Source organism: Gopherus flavomarginatus, chromosome 1, assembly GCF_025201925.1.
Source record: "Gopherus flavomarginatus isolate rGopFla2 chromosome 1, rGopFla2.mat.asm, whole genome shotgun sequence".
NCBI classification, from domain to species: domain Eukaryota; kingdom Metazoa; phylum Chordata; order Testudines; family Testudinidae; genus Gopherus; species Gopherus flavomarginatus.
The window spans coordinates 323,063,933-323,085,490 of record NC_066617.1 but is presented as its reverse complement, the minus strand read 5'-3'; the positions used below and the strand labels follow the sequence as shown (position 1 = coordinate 323,085,490).

General features: G+C 45.8%; 1 protein-coding gene across 4 annotated transcripts in view; it reads right to left on the bottom strand.

Moving 5' to 3' along the window:
- Positions 1-21,558, bottom strand: part of STARD13 (StAR related lipid transfer domain containing 13) — a 393,039-nt gene that overhangs the window by 227,744 nt on the left and 143,737 nt on the right. For 2 of the 4 annotated variants that reach the window (XM_050937157.1, XM_050937158.1), the window contains exon 1: positions 20,264-20,441. The exons of the other annotated variants lie outside the window; for them this stretch is intronic. In XM_050937157.1, coding sequence (XP_050793114.1) covers positions 20,264-20,387 — 124 coding nt within the window. In that variant the 5' untranslated portion in view covers positions 20,388-20,441. Of the gene's footprint in view, positions 1-20,263; positions 20,442-21,558 lie in introns of those variants that run through there. 4 annotated transcript variants of the gene reach the window in all.

Here is a 21,558-nt window from a genome sequence, read left to right as displayed (position 1 = left end):
AGGGCATCACCAGCGCTGCAACTCCCTGTTTGCAGCGCTGGCCGTACTCCCGTTTTGTCTCGGGTGTAGAGGATCCAGCGCTGGTGATCCAGCGCTGGTAATCAAGTGTAGACACTTACCAGTGCTTTTCTTGACCTCCGTGGAATAAGCAGGTATCCCAGCATACCTGAGGAAGCCTCTGGTAATCAAGCTGGTCTCCTTCCCCGGTTTGCTCTCGCGTTCCCTGAACAAGCAGGTCTCCTTCCCTGCGGTTTGCAGGGGGGTTCGGGGAACGCGAGAGCAAACCGGGGCGAAGCTGGTCTCCTTCCCCGGTTTGCTCTCGCGTTCCCCGAACCCCCGAGCAAGCAGATCTCCTTCCCTGCGGTTTGCAGGGGGGTTCGGGGAACGCGAGAGCAAACCGGGGCGAAGCTGGTCTCCTTCCCCGGTTTGCTCTCGCGTTCCCCGAACCCCCGAGCAAGCAGGTCTCCTTCCCTGCGGTTTGCTGGGTGGTTCCGGGAACGCGATAGCAAACCGGGGCGAAGCTGGTCTCCTTCCCCGGTTTGCTCTCGCGTTCCCCGAACCCCCGAGCAAGCAGGTCTCCTTCCCTGCGGTTTGCAGGGTGGTTCGGGGAACGCGAGAGCAAACCGCGGCGAAGCTGGTCTCCTTCCCCGGTTTGCTCTCGCGTTCCCCGAACCCCCGTGCAAGCAGGTCTCCTTCCCTGCGGTTTGCAGGGGGGTTCGGGGAACGCGAGAGCAAACCGCGGCGAAGTTGGTCTCCTTCCCCGGTTTGCTCTCGCGTTCCCCGAACCCCCCTTGAAGCCGCCCAACAGCGCTGCAGTGTGGCCACATCTAACACCACTTGCAGCGCTGGTTGCTGTAAGTGTGGCCACTCTGCAGCGCTGGCCCTATACAGCTGTACTAATACAGCTGTAACAACCAGCGCTGCAAAATTGTAGATGTAGACATACCCTCAGAGTATACGCTTTGTAATGATACCTTACAAGAGACCTTATACATGAAGCATATTCCAGTTGCATTATATTCACATTCATTAGCATATTTTCATAAAACCAGATGGAGTGAAACGTCACAATTTGTATACAGGGGCCCCACAAAATCTAATAGCCCCAGGCCCACAGGAGAGTTAATCTGGCCCTCATGGGGGTTCCGGCTCGCTGGTTGCTATCCCCAGAAGCTGAGCTTGGTCACAGGCGCAGCCTGCTGCTACCGCAGCCAGGTGCTCTCCCTGTCAGCTGCTGCACTGCAATGGGCAGCGCCCCAGGAAGCATGGCTGGAAGAGGGTCTGGCCCTGGCCCTTCATTTGTGGCTCTGGCCCCTACCCCTTTCTCTTCCTGCCCAGGCCAGCTGCTGGGGGGAGGGGGACACTTGACCCTTCATGACCCTTCCACAAGTTGCCTATTTATTTGTATTGAGTATTTGCCTCAATTTCAGCCACTGGTGAAGCTGCATTGGTGCAAACCCTCAATGTAGCTGCTATAAAACAAGATTTGCACTGGCTTGCAGTAGAGGTCAATTGTACCAGGGTAAGTTGTGGTTTACTCTGTGTACTTTAGGGGCTTTCATTGGTGCAGTTTATACTGGTGACTAGTCACACAAGACTGAAAATTTCCAACGCAGAGAAGGCTGGTTTGCTACAGGCAGTTAGCATGGACTGTCTACTGATGTAGCTACACTAGGATTTCTTAAACCTTGAATTCTCCAAAAGTGTAGTTTCCACTTTGTCATCTAAAGCATGAGCCTTGTCTACACAATAGCTTCCACTGCTACAACTGGCAGAGCTGCACAGAATGTGAATTGCCAGTTCAAAAAAATCCCTGATTAGACAAGGCCTCTGCCTCTATTTCCCCCATCTGTGAAAGGGAAGTAGTAACATCTAGCAATCTCACTCAGGTGAGAAAGCTGTAGATTTTGACTGCCATGACCAATATGAGGAAGGAGTCTGAATTAAAAAGATTGTCATTGTTTAATATCAGACAACCACAATACTCTATAAGATGTACATTCCCACCAATCTATTTTTAGCTCCTATATATCATGGAAAAAAATTTGAGTGACAATATAGAAATCAATATGTGCTATTAGGTTTTTTTTCTGGAAAAAGATAGTACAGCAATATGTTCAAAACTTTAGTGTTCAGATACGCTGGAGCTAATTTAAGTGTTGTACAGTGTGCCTTCCATACAGCCTCCATCAGTATACCTCTTACCTTAGCATATTGACCAAGTATCAACTTTTACACATTGACCCAGAATGTCCCCTCACTAGGAGGGCTGGGGGCGGGGAAAAGAGGGAGATTTATTTACTGGGAAATGAGATGTGGTTCCATCCCAGAACCCAGTGGATTTTGAGAGAACCACAGGAAGTCAGTGGCAAAAATACCAAAATAGGTCTCACCCTTGAGAGAACCGGTTATAAATGGCTATTCATACTATCTGCCAGAAATGCTTATAGGTAAATGCTACAGCTTAGCAAGTGAACTATCAACCTCTGGAATGAACTGACATTTATCAAAGAAGTTCTGTAAATAACGATTGGGTAGAATTTGATTGTGATTTAAAATATCCCAGTCTTACAATCCCGGCCCACTTGCCATCTTATCAGCATAGCTTCGTGTGATGTTTGTGTCTCAATATGTGGAATTTGTTTAGGTAGTAAATGTTCAAGTTTTGCTGGAGAAGTAGGCTCATGGAGATATGAAAATAAAATGAACTTTTCTGTCAACTTGAGAGCTTCTGCTGACTCTCCAGAGCCAGTCCAAACCCCACAAGTGGGAGCAACAAGGGAGCCCGCAGGGCAGGGGTAGGCATATATAAGTTAGAATGGTACTGTGAATTTTGGGATGGTTGGGAATCATGCCCTCTGTAAAATCCCATGCTGGCACAGAAATACTCAAGCAGATTGGCTTCTATGTCATTTTGAAAATTGGACATGAGGGTACATACACAAAATCCATCATGATAAATAGCAGGTTTTGTGTACACATCTCCAAGGCTCCTTTTGAAAACTGACCCTGCAATGAAATAGTCTTTCAAAATAATTTCAGTGGTTTTATTGAGCTACTTTAATTAGGTTAATCTGTTTATTTGCACTGCACACAAAGGTCTTAAGAAGAAAAAACTTAAAATTATTATAATATAAAGACTAGCTCAGATGGAAACCAATGCTATGAATGCTCCCTTTGCACTTAGCTTACAGGTTTTTGAAATATATATTCCCTTTGTATAATAATGATATACATGTTTTGCTTTTAAAATTCTGAACATGATTCATTCACACTGATGTCTTTATTAGCCAGAAATAATGTAAATATGGAAGCACTGACTTCATAACAACTCTTCTGGAAAGATAATGTTCTTTAAAAAGAGTTTGCAGGGCAACACAATGCTCAAACATTCCCATTGCATGGTACTTTCATTTCATTGATGGTGATTTGGTGAAGCTGTGATGTTTATACATTTCTACCTTAATTAAGAAACATTCAGTCATATTTTTCATGGTACAATGGCAATGGAAGTTATGATTCATGTTACAATGAAAATTAGTTTGCACAAGATATGTCTAAAGACACTATATCAGGTCCCAACTCAGATTCCCTAGGCAAAGTTAACATAACCACTGTTGTTCAGTGCCTTTGAAAATCAGGCCATGTACAATTAAACACTGAAGTCAATGTAGGTTCTTGGAAAAATCAGACCATATGTGCTTATTGTAACAAACTGTAATGGCATACTGGAAAATCTATTTTGCATGGTCTGTCTACAGGCACAGGGGCCAAATCTCACTAATTTTACACAGGAAAGTGCCCAAATTTTAATTTGTGAGACTCGGATGTGATTATTTAAAAACAAACAAAAAACCCACAGATTTTGTTTGCTATATTGGAAACTCCTACAGAAAAATGCCAGAACAAATGTTCAATGTATCATGGTATTAATCAGTAAGTCAAAATGAATTCAAAAACAATTTTCTAAAAAGAAATTAGAAGTTTTAAACAACAAGAGAATGAACCAAGTCTTTAAAGGAAAACTGTGTTACACACCACTATATTCTTTAACAGATATTAAATATAAACATTAACCATGAATCATGTCCCCAGCTAGTGCAAACTCATGGAGCTCTATTGAAGTCAATGGGTTTACTATACCAATTTACACTTGCTCATGTGGTGCCAGATCTGCAGCAACTTCTTTTGGGCTGCCATAACAGTCCTACATTGCAGGTATGCGGCACTCACATTGTATGAGAGCTGTATTTCAAAGGAGACACATGACCTATAAGTCAGTTCCCTCATAAAGTTCATAACTGCTTAATTTTAATTGACAAGTAACAGTTATAAGGTATCCTTAACACCTCTGTGTGGGTGGGCCTGCTCCATAGATCGATAAGCCTTCCAGATAATTCAGGAAGTTATGTTGGCAGTTTAAGAGGCATTCTCTCCTTTGAGTTGGTACAGAATCAGCACCCCAACTTGGTGCTAGAAACCACTGCTGCCAAAGGTGCTATCAGCATACAAAACAAAGGTCCTGGTCACTTGCAGTAATTAGAACCAACCAACCACAAGGGGCATTGCCTTGATGGCCTTGCCAAATTCCAAAGGGGGTAATTACTTTCTGCCTTCCTAAGCAGAGCTGGCTGGAAAATGGAAGCCCCTTCCCATGAAAACTATCATTTAACAAAAAATAAACACAAAAAACACCCTGAGTCAGGACAAAATGTGTTTTTAAAAATAAAACTCTCAGTGAGATGGGCTTTCCAGAAAACTTGCACTTCAAGAAAACCAAAACCAATTTTTTCAGCTTGCCAGCTGTCCACTTGGAAGGCTCTTGTCAACTTCATTTTCCTCCTGCAGGCAGAAAATGAAAATGACAAGAGTCATCCAGGCCAGCAGCTGTAGATTGAGTGCCAAGGCTCTCTGTATTTCCCCTTCCCACTGCTGCTACTGGAGTGCCAGGGTGTGGGGCAGGCAGCCAACCAGGGCACTCAGCCTGACCCACATCCCCCTAGCCAGGCAGCAGCTGTCTGCCTGGAAGACTCTTTTCAATTTTGCTTTTGCCACGCAGACAAAATGTGAAATTGATAAGATCCTTCCTGGTGAGCAGCCGAGAAGCTGTCACTGATTTTCTTGACAGAAAATAGAAATTTTCCAATGGAAATTTTTGATTTTGTGAAAAGGGCATTTTCCATTGGAATACTGTTCTGATGCAAAATTTCCACTCAGCTCTATTCTTAAACCTTTCCTGGAGAGTCAATTGGACAAATTATGCTTCTTCTCCTAAGCTATCCCATCCCTGAGGTAGTTGCATTTCAATAGTGATTGAAGTGATCCATATAGTTGCAAATCAGAGTCTAAAGTCTTTTTGGATTATTGAGTTTGGAGCTGATAATGATGTTTATAGTCAAATTTGCCTGATATCTCCCTATTGTCAGTTACTTATAACTTAGCGTAGCCCATAGGATTATTTTGCTAGCTATTATATCCTACTAATTCAGCCAGCAATATTAATTAATGTTTCTTTTTCTAATATTAATCCATTTTATTCTTATATTTTATCAGTATTAATTCCCTGGAATTTAGGATGTGTTGAGACATGTATTTCCTAATAAGAAGTTTTGCTGAAATGCAATAAGTCTACCGGCTTGTAAGATCCGGTAAGATCTGCTATATAGCAAAAAGTACAATTAGTTATAAATATGTTAGCATAAAAGCTGGCAACCTTTGGCACCGTTAAGAATGGTCCCTGAACTTTGGGGAACCAAAGGGAGGAACTATCCACATCACATCACATGTTTATCCGGCTCCTACAACTGGTTGGTAACCGCAGGGTACACCACAACTCAAGGTCATCAAGAGAGCCTAGGTTGGCAGTTTTGAAGTGAGATACTTTCTAAATATATTAATAAAAATTAAGTGTCATAATCCACTAACCTTAGAAGAAGGGTACCCATAAATTTCTTAGGATACAGAAACAAGATTTGGGTATAGTAGGTTGGGCCTGGATTACACAGATCAGGATCCTATAAAATACCCTGTAAGGGTTGGTTAGTCAGTCAGTCTTAGTATAGTTTTAGGGATAGGCTCTCGCTCCTATAAATTCTAAGTTCCGGTTCTAAGCTCTATACTCTAACTCCTGAAGCTTCGGTTTCTTGGAGTACTTTACTCTAGAGACTCTCTCTCTCTTCTATCACACTATCAGCTCAGTTTATGCAGTATAGTGTAACTACTCAACATTCCTAACCATTGGGGAAGCCAGCACCAACGCATAATCGGGCATGCCAGGAGTGAGGCTGGTCCTTCACCTCCTATTACTGGGCTCCCAAGGAAGGGTGTGAGTATGTTAGGTTAAGGTACTTATAATAGAAATGTTGCCTGCAGGAGTTTTGAATTCTTTTACTGTTTTGAAATTATAAGTTTCATTGCATTCCTTGTTTTTATGTTAATGGCAATAAAGATTTTATCAATTTGGTATTGTCCTCAGTGTATGAATTCTTGTCAAACACCCTGCGAATCCTCTTCCAATATAGAACTCTCTGAGTTCTTAAACTTTGTAGTCTGAATTAGATAAGAATCAATAAATCTTCCGGTCGAATGCAATCAGTGGTGAGCCATAAAAATTCACCCATCAAATTCAGGTCAACATTGGCTCAACTTTTCTGCGACAGGTGACTGCCTCAGGCTGATTTCATTTTTTGTAGTTTCAGCAAAAACAGTTCAGCCATTTTCAAGAGAAAAGTTAGAAAAAAATGTCATTTTGCCCATGTTAAAAGTATTCTTACAGCTGTTTCACTGAGAAGCTCTTGTACCTTCATTCTTTGGAATAAGGACTTGAAATGTGACATCAGGGAAGTGCCTTTTGCTGTTCCCGTGAGAAGCTTCCCAAATTTGACCAAGTTGAGCTGTTGAAAAATTGCAGCAGCCATGGACTCAATAAGGGCTTGTTGCAGTTTGGCAGCTAAATTTTCCAAAGATTTCATCTGCACTGAGCACGCACCAGCCCAGGGCAGGACACCTGAGCAGGATTCTCCCTGTGATTACTGCTTTGGGCTGCTGTAGCAAGGGGCACTGGAAGTGAGAGCAGGGAGACTCTCTCTTCTGTGCTCTCAGTGCTCTACCTACTGGTGCCCAGGCAGTGGAGGAGGAAGCAGCCTGACTCAAATAGGAACAAGAGCTGGACCTGACGGGGGAAGGCAGCAGAGGGAATAGGGTGGGTTAAGGAGCCTGAAGGGGGCAAGATTAGGAGATGCGTGGCAAGGAAACTGGGACTGAGATGATGAGCATTGGGTGGAGAGGACTGGGACAGGCTAGGCAAGAAAAAGTAAGACAGGTATTTGGACTGCCTACTTTGCCCAGCTGGTCTATCTGAACACATAAATAATGAAAGAGTGATCAGAGCAGGAGGACTTGACCAAGAGTCTCCTGCCCCCCAGGTGGGTGCCTGTCATAAGCAGATAGTTAAGGGTTAATGTCTCTTTTACCTGTAAAGGGTTAACAAGCTCAGTAAACCTGGCTAACACCTGACGAAAGGACCAATCGGGGGACAAGATACTTTCAAATCTTGGTGGAGGGAAGTCTGTCTTTGTGCTGTTTGTTTTGTTCTTTGCTCTCTCTTGGAGCGAAGGGGGCCAGATGTGCAACCAGATCTTTCTCCAGTCTTTCTAAAACAGTCTCTCATGTTCAAAATGGTAAGTACTAGATAGCAGGCGCATTAGTCTTTATGGTTGTTTTCTTTATTTGCAAATGTGTATTTTGCTGAAAGAATATTTTACCTCTGTTTGCTATAACTTGTAACTTAGGCTAGGGGGGATGGAGTCCCTCTAGTCTATGTATAAGCTTAGACCCTGTAAACGTTTTCCATCTTGGTTTTACAGAGATAGAAAAAAAGTAAAAATTTTCTTTAATTAAAAGCTTTCTTTTTTTAAGAATCTGATTGATTTTTTTCCTTGTGTAAGACTCAAGGGGATTGGGTCTGGACTCCCAAGGATTGGTGGGGGAAAAGGAGGGGGGGAAGGTTAATTCCTCTCTGTTTTAGGATCCAAGGAGTTTGGATCTGTGTATCTCCCAAGGTGGGGGAAGGAGGGGAAATGGTTTATTTCCCTTTGTTTTAAGACCCAAGGGGTTTGGGTCTTGGGTCCCCCAGTGAAGATTTTGGGGAGACAGGGAGTGTACCAGACACTGGAATTTCTGGTTTGTGGCAGTGCTATCAGATCTAAGCTAGAAATTAAGCTTAGAAAGGGTACATGCAGGTCCCCACTTTCTGGACACTAAAGTTCAAAGTGGGAATAATACCATGACATGGTGGCATAGCGGTGGGTTTAAAAGCAAAAGCCAGTAGGATTTTTTTTTCCTCTCCCTGCTAGCTGCTGGAAAGCAGGCTGAGAGAAGTGGGTTTTAAAACCACAGCCAGTGAATTTTTTCTTCTTCTCTCCTTTCTGGCTGAGGAAGGCAGCCTGAAGGCAGAGGTGTTAAAGTTCTTTACCAAGGGTCTTTGTTAAAAAGGCGGCAAGCTGTGAGCCAGCAGACACCAGCAAAAGGCATTTGCAAATGAATTGTTTTTTTTTTCTTTCTAACTCTTTGGGCATAGACAGTTAGAAGTCTCTGTTAAGGAAGCAGTCTGGGCTGCAGCATTCCAGGCAGTAAGCTGCAGAGGGTGCAGCTAGCACAAGAAAGCAGAAACAATGAGTTCCAAGGAACGAGCAACACTGGAGGCAGAAGAACAAGCCAAAGAAGCTGCCCACAAGAAAGACATGGAAAGGAAACAAAAATAAATAAAAGATGGAGATAAAACAAAAAAAAGATGAAATGAAAAAAAGAGATGGAGATAAAAGAAAGAAAAGATCAAGCCAAGGAGGCAGCCCACAAAAGAGAGATAAAGATCCAAAGGGAGGCCCACCAGCGGGCCATGGACTTAGCAAAGACTAAGCCAGATGTTCCAGCCAACTCTAACAACCCTTCTCCAAGTACTGTTCCCCATCCCAGGAAATTTCCCACCTACAAGGCAGGTGATGACACTGAGGCCTTCTTAGAAAATTTTGAAAGGACCTGCCATGGGTACAACATCTCTACAAACCAGTACATGATAGAGCTGAGGCCACAGCTCAGTGGACCCTTAGCATAGGTGGCGGCTGAAATGCCTAAGAAACACATGAACAATTATAAACTTTTTCAAACCAAGGCCAGAATCAGAATGGGGCTAACACCTGAGCATGCCCATCGGCGGTTCAGAGCCCTAAGGTGGAAACCAGGTGTCATTTACCCGACACGTCTACCACATTGGAAAGAATTGGGATGACTGGATATCAGGAGCAAATGTTAAATCTCTGCCAGAGCTGTCCCTCCTAATGCAAATGGAGCAGTTCTTAGAGGGTGTTCCTGAGGAAATAGAAAGGTACATCCTAGATGGGAAGCCCAAAACTGTAACCGAGGCGGGGGAGATTGGAGCCAGATGGGTGGAAGTGGCAGAAAAGAAAAAAGCTACTAGCAAGGGGAGCGAATATCACAGGGGACAAACAGACAAACCCTATCATCAAGGGCAACCCAAGACCTCACCTACAACCCAAGGAAAGCCCTAGACTCCCTATTGTCCCACCTCACCAGTCTCCAGCAACCCACCTCAGCCCAGTGACCAGTCAGCTGGGCGATGCTTTAAATGTAATAAACTGGGACATATAAAGGCCAACTGGCCCAAGAACCCCAGCCGAATGCAGTTCATTACACCACTATCACACCAAAGATCCCCAGGCACAGATGCCTCTCAAATACCCTCAGAGTGAAGGGAAACCTTGAGAGTGGGCAGAAAGAAGGTTATCGCGTGGAGAGACACGGGGGCACAAGTGTCAGCTATCCACCAATCCTTAGTGGACCCCAAGTTCATCAACCTAGAGGCCCAAGTGACAATTTACCCCTTCATGTCACAAGCTGTAGACTTGCCTACAGCTGAACTGCCTGTCCAGTACAAAGGCTGGTCAGGAATGTGGACTTCTGCAGTCTATGACAATTATCCCATCCCCATGCTACTGGGGGAAGACTTGGCCAACCAAGTAAAGTGGGCCAAGAGGGTGGGAATGGTTACACGCAGCCAAACCAGGAAAGGTTCCAGACCCATCCCTGTTCCTGAGCCATCCACAAGGGCCCCGTCTGTCTTACCAGAGATCCAGACAGAGGTGGTGGACCCGGATCCCCTGCCAACAACTGCAACAGCCACAGTGCCTCCAGTCCCAGAACCGGAACTGGAAAAGCAACCAGCACCAGAACCGTTGCCAGCACTGACGCCAGCGCTTGCAAACCCATCTCCAACCCCCACACCAGAGGGCGCCAGCGGGCCTGAACTGGCAGAAGCAGCAGACAACCATACCCAAGAGGCTCAGCCAGAGCCTGAAATACCACCTGGTGCACCAGTGGAGAGCGGTTCACCAGCAACAAAAACAACCTCATCACCTACATCGCTTCCAGAGGAACCAAGCCCAAGTCCACAGTCTAAGGAGGAACTGGTGTCTTCAGCCTCAAGGGAACAGTTCCAGACTGAGCAGAAAGCAGATGACAGCCTTCAGAAAGCTTGGGCGGCGGCACGGAGCACCCCACCGCCTCTGAGCTCATCTAACCGATCCCGGTTTGTTGTAGAACAAGGACTTTTATATAAGGAGACTCTTTCTGGTGGACAACAGGAAGACTGGCATCCTCAAAAACAGTTGGTAGTTCCAACTAAGTACCAGGGAAAGCTCTTAAGCTTAGCCCATAATCATCCCAGTGGCCATGCTGGGGTGAACAGAACCAAAAACAGGTTGGGGAAGTCCTTCCACTGGGAGGGGATGAGCAAGGACGTTGCCAATTATGTCTGGTCTTGTGAGGTGTGCCAAAGAGTGGGAAAGCCCCAAGACTAGGTCAAGGCCCCTCTCCAGCCACTCCCCATAATTGAGGTCCCATTTCAGCGAGTAGATGTGGATATTCTGGGTCCTTTCCCAAAAAAGACCCCCCAAGAGGAAAGCAGTACATATTGACTTTTGTGGACTTTGCTACCTGATGGCCGAAGCAGTAGCTCTAAGCAACACCAGGGCTAAAACTGTGTGCCAGACCTTAGCAGACATTTTTGCCAAGGTAGGTTGGCCCTCTGACATCCTTACAGATTCAGGAACTAATTTCCTGGCTGGAACCATGAAAGATCTGTGGGAAGCTCATGGGGTGAATCACTTGGTTGCCACCCCTTACCACCATCAAACCAATGGCCTGGTGGAGAGGTTTAATGGAACTTTGGGGGCCATGATACATAAATTCGTAAATGAACACTCCAATGACTGGGACCTAGTGTTGCAGCAGTTGCTTTTTGCCTACAGGGCTGTACCACATCCCAGGTTAGGGGTTTTCACCATTCGAACTTGTATATGGCCATGAGGTTAAGGGGCCATTACAGCTGGTGAAGCAGCAATGGGAGGGGTTTACGCCTTCTCCAGGAACTAACATTCTAGACTTTGTAAGCAACCTACAAAGCACCCTCCGATATTCTTTAGCCCTTGCTAAAGAAAACCTAACAGATGCTCTTTCTGGAAAAGGCCTGGTATGACAGACATACCAGAAAGCGTTCCTTCAAGGTAGGAGACCAGGTTATGGTCTTGAAGGCGCAACAGGCCCATAAGATGGAAGCGGCATGGGAAGGGCCATTCACAGTCCAAGAGTGCTTGGGAGCTGTTAACTATCTCATAGCATTTCCCAATTCCTCCCTAAAGCCTAAAGTGTACCATGTTAATTCTCTCAAGCCCTTTTATTCCAGAGACTTAAAGGTTTGTCAGTTTACAGTCCAGGGAGAAGATAACGCTGAGTAGCCTGAAGGTGTCTACTATGAAGAAAAGAGTGACGGTTGCGTGGAAGAGGTGACCTCTCCACAACCTTGGAACGTCTGCAGCGGCAACAGATCAAGAAGCTGTGCACTAGCTTCGCCCCATTGTTCTCAGCCACCCCAGGATGGACTGAACGGGCATACCACTCCATTGACACAGGTAATGCTCACCCCATTAGAACCCCACCCTACCGGGTGTCTCCTCATGCCCAAGCTGCTATGAACGGGAGATCCAAAACATGCTACAGATGGGTATAATACACTCATCTACCAGTGCATGGGCATCTCCAGTGGTTCTGGTACCCAAACCAGATGGGGAAATATGCTTTTGCGTGGACTACCATAAGCTAAATGCTGTAACTCGTCCTGACAACTATCCAATGCCACGCACCTATGAGCTATTGGAAAAGTTGGGACGTGCCCAGTTCATCTCTACAATAGACTTAACCAAGGGGTACTGGCAAGTACTGCTAGATAAACCCGCCAAAGAAAGGTCAGCCTTCACCACCCATGCAGGGGTGTATGAATTTAATGTGCTTTCTTTCGGGTTGCGAAATGCACCTGTCACCTTCCAAAGACTTGTGGATGGTCTCCTAGCAGAATTGGGAGAATCTGCAGTTGCCTACCTCGATGATGTGGCCATTTTTTCTGATTCATGGCCCAAACACCTAGAACACCTGGAAAAAGTCTTTGAGCGCATCAGGCAGGCAGTACTAACTGTTAAGGCCAAAAAGTGTCAAATAGGCCAAAACAGAGTGACTTACCTGGGACACCAGGTGAGTCGAGGAACCATAAACCCCCTATGGGCCAAGGTGGATGCTATCCAACAGTGGCCTGTCCCAAGGTCAAAGAAATAGGTCCAATCCTTCTTAGGCTTGGCCGGGTATTACAGGCGATTTGTACCACACTACAGCCAAATCGCTGCCCCACTAACAGACCTGACCAAAAAGACCCAGCCGAATGCAGTTAAGTGGACTCATGAGTGTCAGAAGGCCTTTACCCAGCTTAAGGCAATGCTCATGTCTGACCCTGTGCTAAGGGCCCCACACTTTGACAAACCATTCCTAGTAACCACAGATGCATCTAAGCGTGGTGTGGGAGAGTTTTAATGCAGGAAGGACCGGATCAAAACTTCCATCCTGTCGTGTTTCTCAGCAAGAAACTGTCTAAGAGGAAAAGCCACTGGTCAATCAGTGAAAAAGAATGCTAAACCATTGTGTATGCCCTGGAAAAGCTATGCCCATACGTTTGGGGACGGCGGTTCCAGCTACAAACTGACCATGCTGCGCTTAAGTGGCTTCATACTGCCAAGGGAAACAAGAAAAAACTGCTTTGATGGAGTTTAGCTCTCCAAAATTTTGATTTTAAAATTCAAACACATTTCAGAAGCTTCTAACAAAGTAGCTGATGCACTCTCCCGTGAAAGTTTCCCAAAATCAACAGGTTAAAAATTGTCCTTAAAATGTGGAAAATCTTGTAATTTACATAATTAGTAGTATATGTAACGGTGCATAGATTCATAGACTCTAGGACTGGAAGGGACCTCGAGAGGTCATCGAGTCCAGTCCCCTGCCCTCATGGCAGGACGAAATACTGTCTAGACCATCCCTAATAGACATTTATCTAACCTACTCTTAAATATCTCCAGAGATGGAGATTCCACAACCTCCCTAGGCAATTTATTCCAGTCTTTAACTACCCTGACAGTTAGGAACTTTTTCCTAATGTCCAACCTAAATCTCCCTTGCTGCAGTTTAAGCCCATTCCTTCTTGTTCTATCATTAGAGGCTAAGCTGAACAAGTTTTCTCCCTCCTCCTGATGACACCCTTTTAGATACCTGAAAATTGTTATCATGTCCCCTCTCAGTCTTCTCTTTTCCAAACAAAAGAAACCCAATTCTTTCAGCCTTCTTTCACAGGTCATGTTCTCAAGACCTTTATTCATTCTTGTTGCTCTTCTCTGGACCCTCTCAAATTTCTCCACATCTTTCTTGAAATGCGATGCCCAGAACTGGACACAATACTCCAGTTAAGGCCTAACCAGCGCAGAGTAGAGCGGAAGAATGACTTCTCGTGTCTTGTTTACAACACACCTCTTAATGCATCCCAGAATCACGTTTGCTTTTTTTGCAACAGTATCACACTGTTGACTCATATTTAGCTTGCGGTCCACTGTGACCCCTAGATCTCTTTCTGCCATACTCCTTCCTCGACAGTCTCTTCCCATTCTGTATGTGTGAAACTGATTGTTCCTTCCTAGGTGGAGCACTTTGCATTTATCTTTATTGAACTTCATCCAGTTTACCTCAGACCATTTCTCCAATTTGTCCAGATCATTTTGAATTTTGACCCTGTCCTCCAAAGCAGTTGCAATCCCTCCCAGTTTGGTATTGTCCGCAAACTTAATAAGCATACCTTCTATGCCAACATCTAAGTCGTTGATGAAGATATTGAACAGAGCCGGTCCCAAAACAGACCCCTGCGGAACCCCACTTGTTATACCTTTCCAGCAGGATTGGGAGCCATTAATAACTACTCTCTGAGTACGGTTATCCAGCCAGTTATGCACCCACCTTATAGTAGCCCCATCTAAATTGTATTTGCCTAGTTTATCGATAAGGATATCATGCGAGACCGTATCAAATGCCTTACTAAAGTCTAGGTATACCACAACCACCGCTTCTCCCTTATCCACAAGGCTCGTTATCCTATCAAAGAAAGCTATCAGATTGGTTTGACACGATTTGTTCTTTACAAATCCATGCTGGCTATTCCCTATCACCTTACAAGTGTTTGCAGATTATTTCTTTAATTACTTGCTCCATCATCATCCCTGGCACAGAAGTTAAACTAACTGGTCTGTAGTTTCCTGGGTTGTTTTTATTTCCCTTTTTATAGATGGGCACTGTATTTGTCCCCTTCCAGTCTTCTGGAATCTCCCCCGTCTCCCATGATTTTCCAAAGATAATAGCTAGAGGCTCAGATACCTACTCTATTAGCTCCTTGAGTATTCTAGGATGCATTTCATCAGGCCCTGGTGACTTGCAGGCATCTAACTTTTCTAAGTGATTTTTTACTTGCTCTTTTCTTATTTTCTCTTCTAAACCTATCCCCTTCCCATTAGTGCTCACTATGTTAGGCATTCCTTCAGACTTCTCGGTGAAGATCAAAACAAAGAAGTTATTAAGCATCTCTGCCATTTCCAAGTTTCCTGTTACTGTTTCTCCCTCCTCACTGAGCAGTGGGCCTACCCTGTCCTTGGTCTTCCTCTTGCTTCTAATGTATTGATAAAAAGCCTTCTTGTTTCCCTTTATGCCCATAGCTAGTTTGAGCTCATTTTGTGCCTTTGCCTTTCTAATCTTGCCCCTGCATTCCTGTGTTATTTGCCTATATTCATCCTTTGTAATCTGACCTAGTTTCCATTTTTTATATGACTCCTTTTTATTTTGTAGGTCATGCAAGATCTCGTGGTTAAGCCAAGGTGGTCTTTTGCCACCTTTTCTATCTTTCCTACCCATCGGAATAGCTTGCTTTTGGGCCCTTAATAGTGTCCCTTTGAAAAACTGCCAACTCTCTTCAGTTGTTTTTCCCCTCAGTCTTGATTCCCATGGGACCTTACCTATCAGCTCTCTGAGCTTACCAAAATCCACCTTCCTGAAATCCATTGTCTCTATTTTGCTGTACTCCCTTCTACCCTTCCTTAAAATTGCAAACTCTATGATTTCAGGATCACTTTCACCCAAGCTTCCTTCTACTTTCAAATTCTCAATGAGTTCCTCCCTATTTGTTAAAGTCAAGTCTAGAACAGCTTCCCCCCAGTAGCTTTTTCAACCTTCTGAAATAAAAAGTTGTCTGCAATGCAGCCCAGGAACTTATTGGATAGTCTGTGCCCCGCGGTGTTATTTTCCCAACATATATCTGGATAGTTGAAGTCCCCCATCACCACCAAATCTCGGGCTTTGGATGATTTTGTTAGTTGTTTAAAAAAAAGCCTCATCCACCCCTTCCACCTGGTTAGGTGGCCTGTAGTAGACTCCTAGCACGACGTCACCCTTGTTTTTTACCCCTTTTATCCTAATCCACAGACTCTCAACACTTCCGTCTCCTATGTCCATCTCCACCTCAGTCCAAGTGTGTACATTTTTAATATATAAGGCAACATCTCGTCCCTTTTTCCCCTGTCTATCCTTCCTGAGCAAACTATACCCATCCACACCAACATTCCAATTATGTGTATTATCCCACCAAGTTTCAGTGATGCCAACAATGTCATAGTTGTATTTATTTATTAGAACTTCCAGTTCTTCCCGCTTATTACCCATACTTCTTGCATTTGTATATAGGCCTCTAAGATACTGGTTTGATCTTGACTCCCAGTTTTGCCGTGACCTTCCTTTCTCTCTGCCATTATAGCCCACGCTCCCTCTTGTTTCCAACCCATCTCCCAGGTCTCCATGTTCCCCACTTACCTGTGGGCTTCGCTCACCTTTCAGTTTTAAAAAAAACAAAAAACAACCCAATATAACTGAGTTTCAAGATGTGAAGAAAAACACTCAAATCCATAGAGAAATGAATTTCAGTCAGTCATTCTTCAAATGTGGTAGTCTGATGGTCCAGATTAAAACTATCCAAGGTCTTTCTATATACGGTCTTTTGGACAATCTGATCATCATGGCCCCAATCCAGCAAAGCATTTAAAAGCATGGTTAAATTTAGTGATCACTGATTTCAATTGGACTTAAACAGGTAGCTACATCAGGGCCTAAACTTCTCCACTGAATTGTCTTTAGAGTAAATTCCAGTGTACTAGATAGTCTTTAAAAATTAGGTCATCTAATCAATAGTGTATTTGATAAATCTCTCAAAAGTAATGACAATTTATTTTTCCAGTCTTGAATTGACACTGACAATAACAAAGTCACACCAGAGAAGGAACCTGTAAGTGAATTCTAAACAAATGAAAATGTTAGTGTAACAAGAATCTTACCTGAACATGACCTGCCTAGCAGGAGCGCTGCCAGCGTTTTTGCTGCCCTAGGCGGCAGAAGGTCCCACCCCCGAAATGCCATCCCCGACAGAAGCGGTGGAAGGTCTGGCCGCCGAGGTCGCCGCCTCCCAAATGTTAGTGCCGTAGGCGACCGCCTAGGTCACCTAATGGATTATGCTGGCCCTGCTGCCTAGGTAAGAATAATAAGCACAGAAACTACTAAAAGCCCACTTAGATCATTATATTAAGTATACCCACTAATCTAATAAACAGAAGAAAAGAGTAAGAGCTGATTTTGCACCCTGCAATCCAGCCTGAATAAGGAGCACGGCATAATTGCCTAGTACTACCAGAAGCAGAGTAGAAACCAGAGTGTTACTCTTAGTCACACTCTGCTTCCTAATCACCCTGGCTCAAAGGGGTGGGGAGGAAGTAACACTCCATAAGCCCCTTCCTAGCATAACTTCCTTCCCCCTCCACTGCAGCCTCACTGTGCTGCCTGGAGCAGTGAGAGGAGTAGAGCCAAGGCTCTGTCCACTCCTTGCTCTTGCTCATCCATTTGTTGGCCAACTGCATGGGAGGGGAAGTAGCAGCTGGTTTCCCCTACAACACATGTTAATGCCAATAGCCCATTCAGTGGATGAAAGGGTGCCTTAAATGTGGGCCTCGCATGGGAGGAGAATGTGAGACTTAAATTACTTTTTCACTTCTGTAAGACAAAGGAATAAATACATAAGAGCCCCCAAACCTCTTCTACTTTCACTCATAATGATGATGATGATTTGCTATATAACTGTTTCTTGAACCTTTGTTTCGCTGGAAGTCAGGAAAAGAAAACAAACCAGCAAGCTAAGGGTTAAAAGTATTCTTCCTGCCTCTGTCAGTCTTCTGAATCCCTAGTTAACTTTCAAGGACTGCTGGTGTGATTGTCATTCAGGGCTGCAGCATAAATTATGAGCTTTGGGGAGAAGGAAAGTTGGACAACTGTTCACCTCCAGTGTGGTCTTATTTATTACTACGGATGGGCAGCTGATCAGCCAGCCAGCAAATAAGGACATATTTAGACCAGCCTAAATTCCATGCCTTTCATTAATGAAAAGTGGAAGAAAGGCCACAGGGATATTTACTGAGGCCACAGAGGCCAAGACTAAGATAAACACAAAGACAAATAAATACAAATGCAAGGGCAGAAAGCCAAGACACATAAAACCATCTGAGGAAAAGGGTATATTTGGAATCTGCTAGCTCCACAGATATTATTCGTACACGTTTTGTTATCTTGTCAAATGAACCAAATGAATCAGATAAAGGGCATCTTTACCACAAACTCACCAGCATATTATAATGGAATTAATAACATATAAATTATGGCAGTGCATTAAGTCAGGACTTGAGTATTACAGCCACTTTAGCTAAAAAGCCTGACTCCATCAATTTTAATCCAAGTTCCTTTAAAAAGTTGGCTGCTGCTCTGTGGCAGTCTGCCCAGGCCTTCTGCTCACTCAAGCAGTAGTTGAGGTCTGTTTGACAGAAGATGGCTAACCCAGTGTCCCAGCTGAATGCTCTGCTGGCATGTGCTTTTAACAAAGCGCTAACCAGATTACATGTAAGGAGATATTAATATTCTTTATTTTTATGCTTTCTCAGAACTATCAAGTTTAGAAATAAGCAAGCAGGATTCCAGGGCTGTGTCCCTACCCACAACCAGATATTACTCCACAAATACAAGTTCTTTGTCATAGCCAAATAGTCTGTACTAAGTCTTCAAAAACAAGCATGTAATTTGTATCCATTATTTTAAGTATTTGAATCTGTGGACATTTTGTGGGCACAATTTAGATGCCTACATTAGAAAAATGTGCCCAATATACTTCAATACCAGCATGTTACAAAGTCCTAGATGATGTCCTTCAAACGATCTACAAGACAATAGAATGTAGTTGAAGAATCCATGTTTTGCAAATTAATCTTCATTACATTTGACACATTTGCCTTGCATTGATAGTGTATTAAATTATCTTGGTGCCATCTACATCTTTTCATCTTCAATGTGTTTTATGAACATTAACTAATCATCTGTTTAGATGTGTAAAATCAACATGCTACTGCCTTCTTGTTCTCAGAATGACTCGAGTCACTCCTGAAGGGGACGATTTATTGAGTCTCCTCTGACTTGATTTGAGGGATTAAGATTCTAGGGGCCAGATTTTCAAAGGTATCTTGGTCCCAAAAGTTGCAGACAGATTGCAAAGTGAGTCAGGCACCTGACCTGCTTATGCACTTTTGAACATCCCATTAGGAGCTTATTTACATCATTAGGTGCCTAAATACATTTGAAAATCTAGCCCCAACCCCCCAATAATTAGAAATATAATGGGTGGATGTTGGGATGTAATTGGGCAGTTTACTTCTTAATTTGGCTCTGGTAATTCTGAAGTATCCTGCAAGGAGAGATGTCTTTAGTGCAGTATCAGAGGGGTAGCCGTGTTAGTCTGGATCTGTAAAAGCAGCAAAGAGTCCTGTGGCACCTGATAGACTAACAGACGTTTTGGAGCATGAGCTTTCGTGGGTGAATACCCACTTTGTCCCATGTATGGGACGTCTGTTAGTCTATAAGGTGCCACAGGACTCTTTGCTGCCTTTAGTGCAGTGTTATCCAGGTTTTAATTCAAACTCCCTACCATCCACGCACAAAAACCTTTCCCTCAGTTTCCACCTCCTTTGAATCCCACTCGCTTAGCCAGCTGAGGGTCGAGTTCACAATGCTCTATATGACTGGGTTACTGTCCCCATGGTGGGTGAGGAAGGGCATGGGAATGGATTGCCCTCCCCATGACCTGCTCTGGCTCTGTAATATCCAGGGGAGGGATCTCCCTGCCTCCTCCATACCGGGATCTGTCTCACTTCTTACTGCTGGGTTTGCTAATAGTACCTGAAAGAGCCATCAATAATTGAGGAGCTGTCACATACAGGAACTTTTCAAAGTTACAAAAACAAAGCAAGAGCACTTTGATACTTCAGCTGTAGAGGAGGTGGGTGTGTAATGTGCACACACAGCGCTATAGAGAGGGGACACCGGGTGTAATGTGCACACACAACACTATAGGGAGGGGACACAGACCAAAACTGGGCAGAGGGCAGACACCCAACCACCCAGCAGGCGCACAAAGCGCTGGCCGGAGCACACAGCTGTGTTCACTAGCTGTATTAGGCACTAATGCACACCCACTCCGCTGTATAGCCCCGCTCCCACAGCTGCAGCCCGCACCAATGCCCCGGCCCCCGCAGAGCGAGCGGAGTTGCTGTTGCACAGCGCGAGCCGCCAGACAGGTGAGTGCCTGAGCAGGGCCGGGACAGGACCCCACTGGCAGCGGGCACTGCTCCGGCAGGAGCGCCGGAGGGGAGCCAGGGCAGGGACTCTCACTCCCCCGCTCAGAGCGCGCGGGACTGACCTGCCAGCCGTCTCTCGCGGACGTTTCTCCACAGTAAATCCCAGGCTTTGGCGGTGGAGTCCCGCAGCTGCTCGCTGAACGACCGCCGGAGCTGGGGCTGGGCAGACCCGCGCTTGCCGCTCATCGTCGAGCCCCCGGCATCACTGCGGGCTCCCCACGGCAGGTCCCGCTCCGCGCCCGCTGTGGCTCAGGCGTCCCGGGACGCGCGGCGGCGGCAGCAGCGGGGCAGCCAGGCACCGGCAGCGGCAGCTGGGTGCGTGTGTCAGACCCGCGGCACGAGGCGTTCCCCCGCGTCACGGCAGCTCCGGGAGGCTCGGCTAACCTGTGCGCTTCTCCCCGCGGCTCGCCCTGCTCCCGCTCCCCCTCCCTGCCGAGCCGAGCCGAGCCTGGCTCCTTGCGGCCCCGCTCGCGGAGCGCCTAGAGCACGGAACAGATGGACAGCAACTTACTCCCCTCCCAGCGCACCGGGGGCTCTGCGCTCTCGCTGCCTTCCCGCCGGGCTATCCCCGCAGCCCCTTGGCGCCAGGCTCTGCGGCGAAGGGCAGATCGCTCCCGTCTGTGCGGGCCATTCCCGAGCCTGGCAGAGACTTCCAAGCACCAGTCCCCGGCCGGCTCCCAGGGTCCCAGTAAGAGCGGCAGGAACTTGCCCCAGCTGAGAGCAGTTTTGGTCTTTACTATCCGAATAGATCAGCTGAAACACCGTAGGGATGTTCTGTTAATCAGTTACACAGCCCTGCAAGGCCTGGGCTCCCTCTCAGCATGCCCCCCCGCCCCGCCAACTCCCTGCACTGCCTCAACCCCACCACCGCAGCCCCCACCTGCTGGGGTGCTAGTGGCAGGGGAAACCCCACAACCATGTAAGGGGGACCTGCCACCACTCCTTGCAGAGCACCACTCCCTGGCCACAGCAGGCTCACAGAAGGGAGGGCTCCGCTGCTATCTGCCAGGAATCAGCCTGGGGGGGAGCCCCACTTCCGCCCCCAGCAGAGGTGCCCGTTGTGTGTGGGAGGGGGCTTCAGACCACCCCAGGGGAGAACTCACCCACCAACACCCTCACCTAGGCATGATGAGATGGCACCAGCAAGGCATCGCCCCCTTCCTACAGTGTCCCCTGTTCTTTTCCTCAGGGGACTCCCCAAGTAGGAAATCATGCTCCAAGGCCCTTCCCCTACTCCCTAGGACCCATGCACCAAGGGGGTGGAGGTGTCAGCCCTTCCCCCACTCCCCTGGACCACTGCTTCAAAGAAAGGTTGGCAACCACTGTTCCCTTCTAGTTTTACGAGTGTAACAACTGC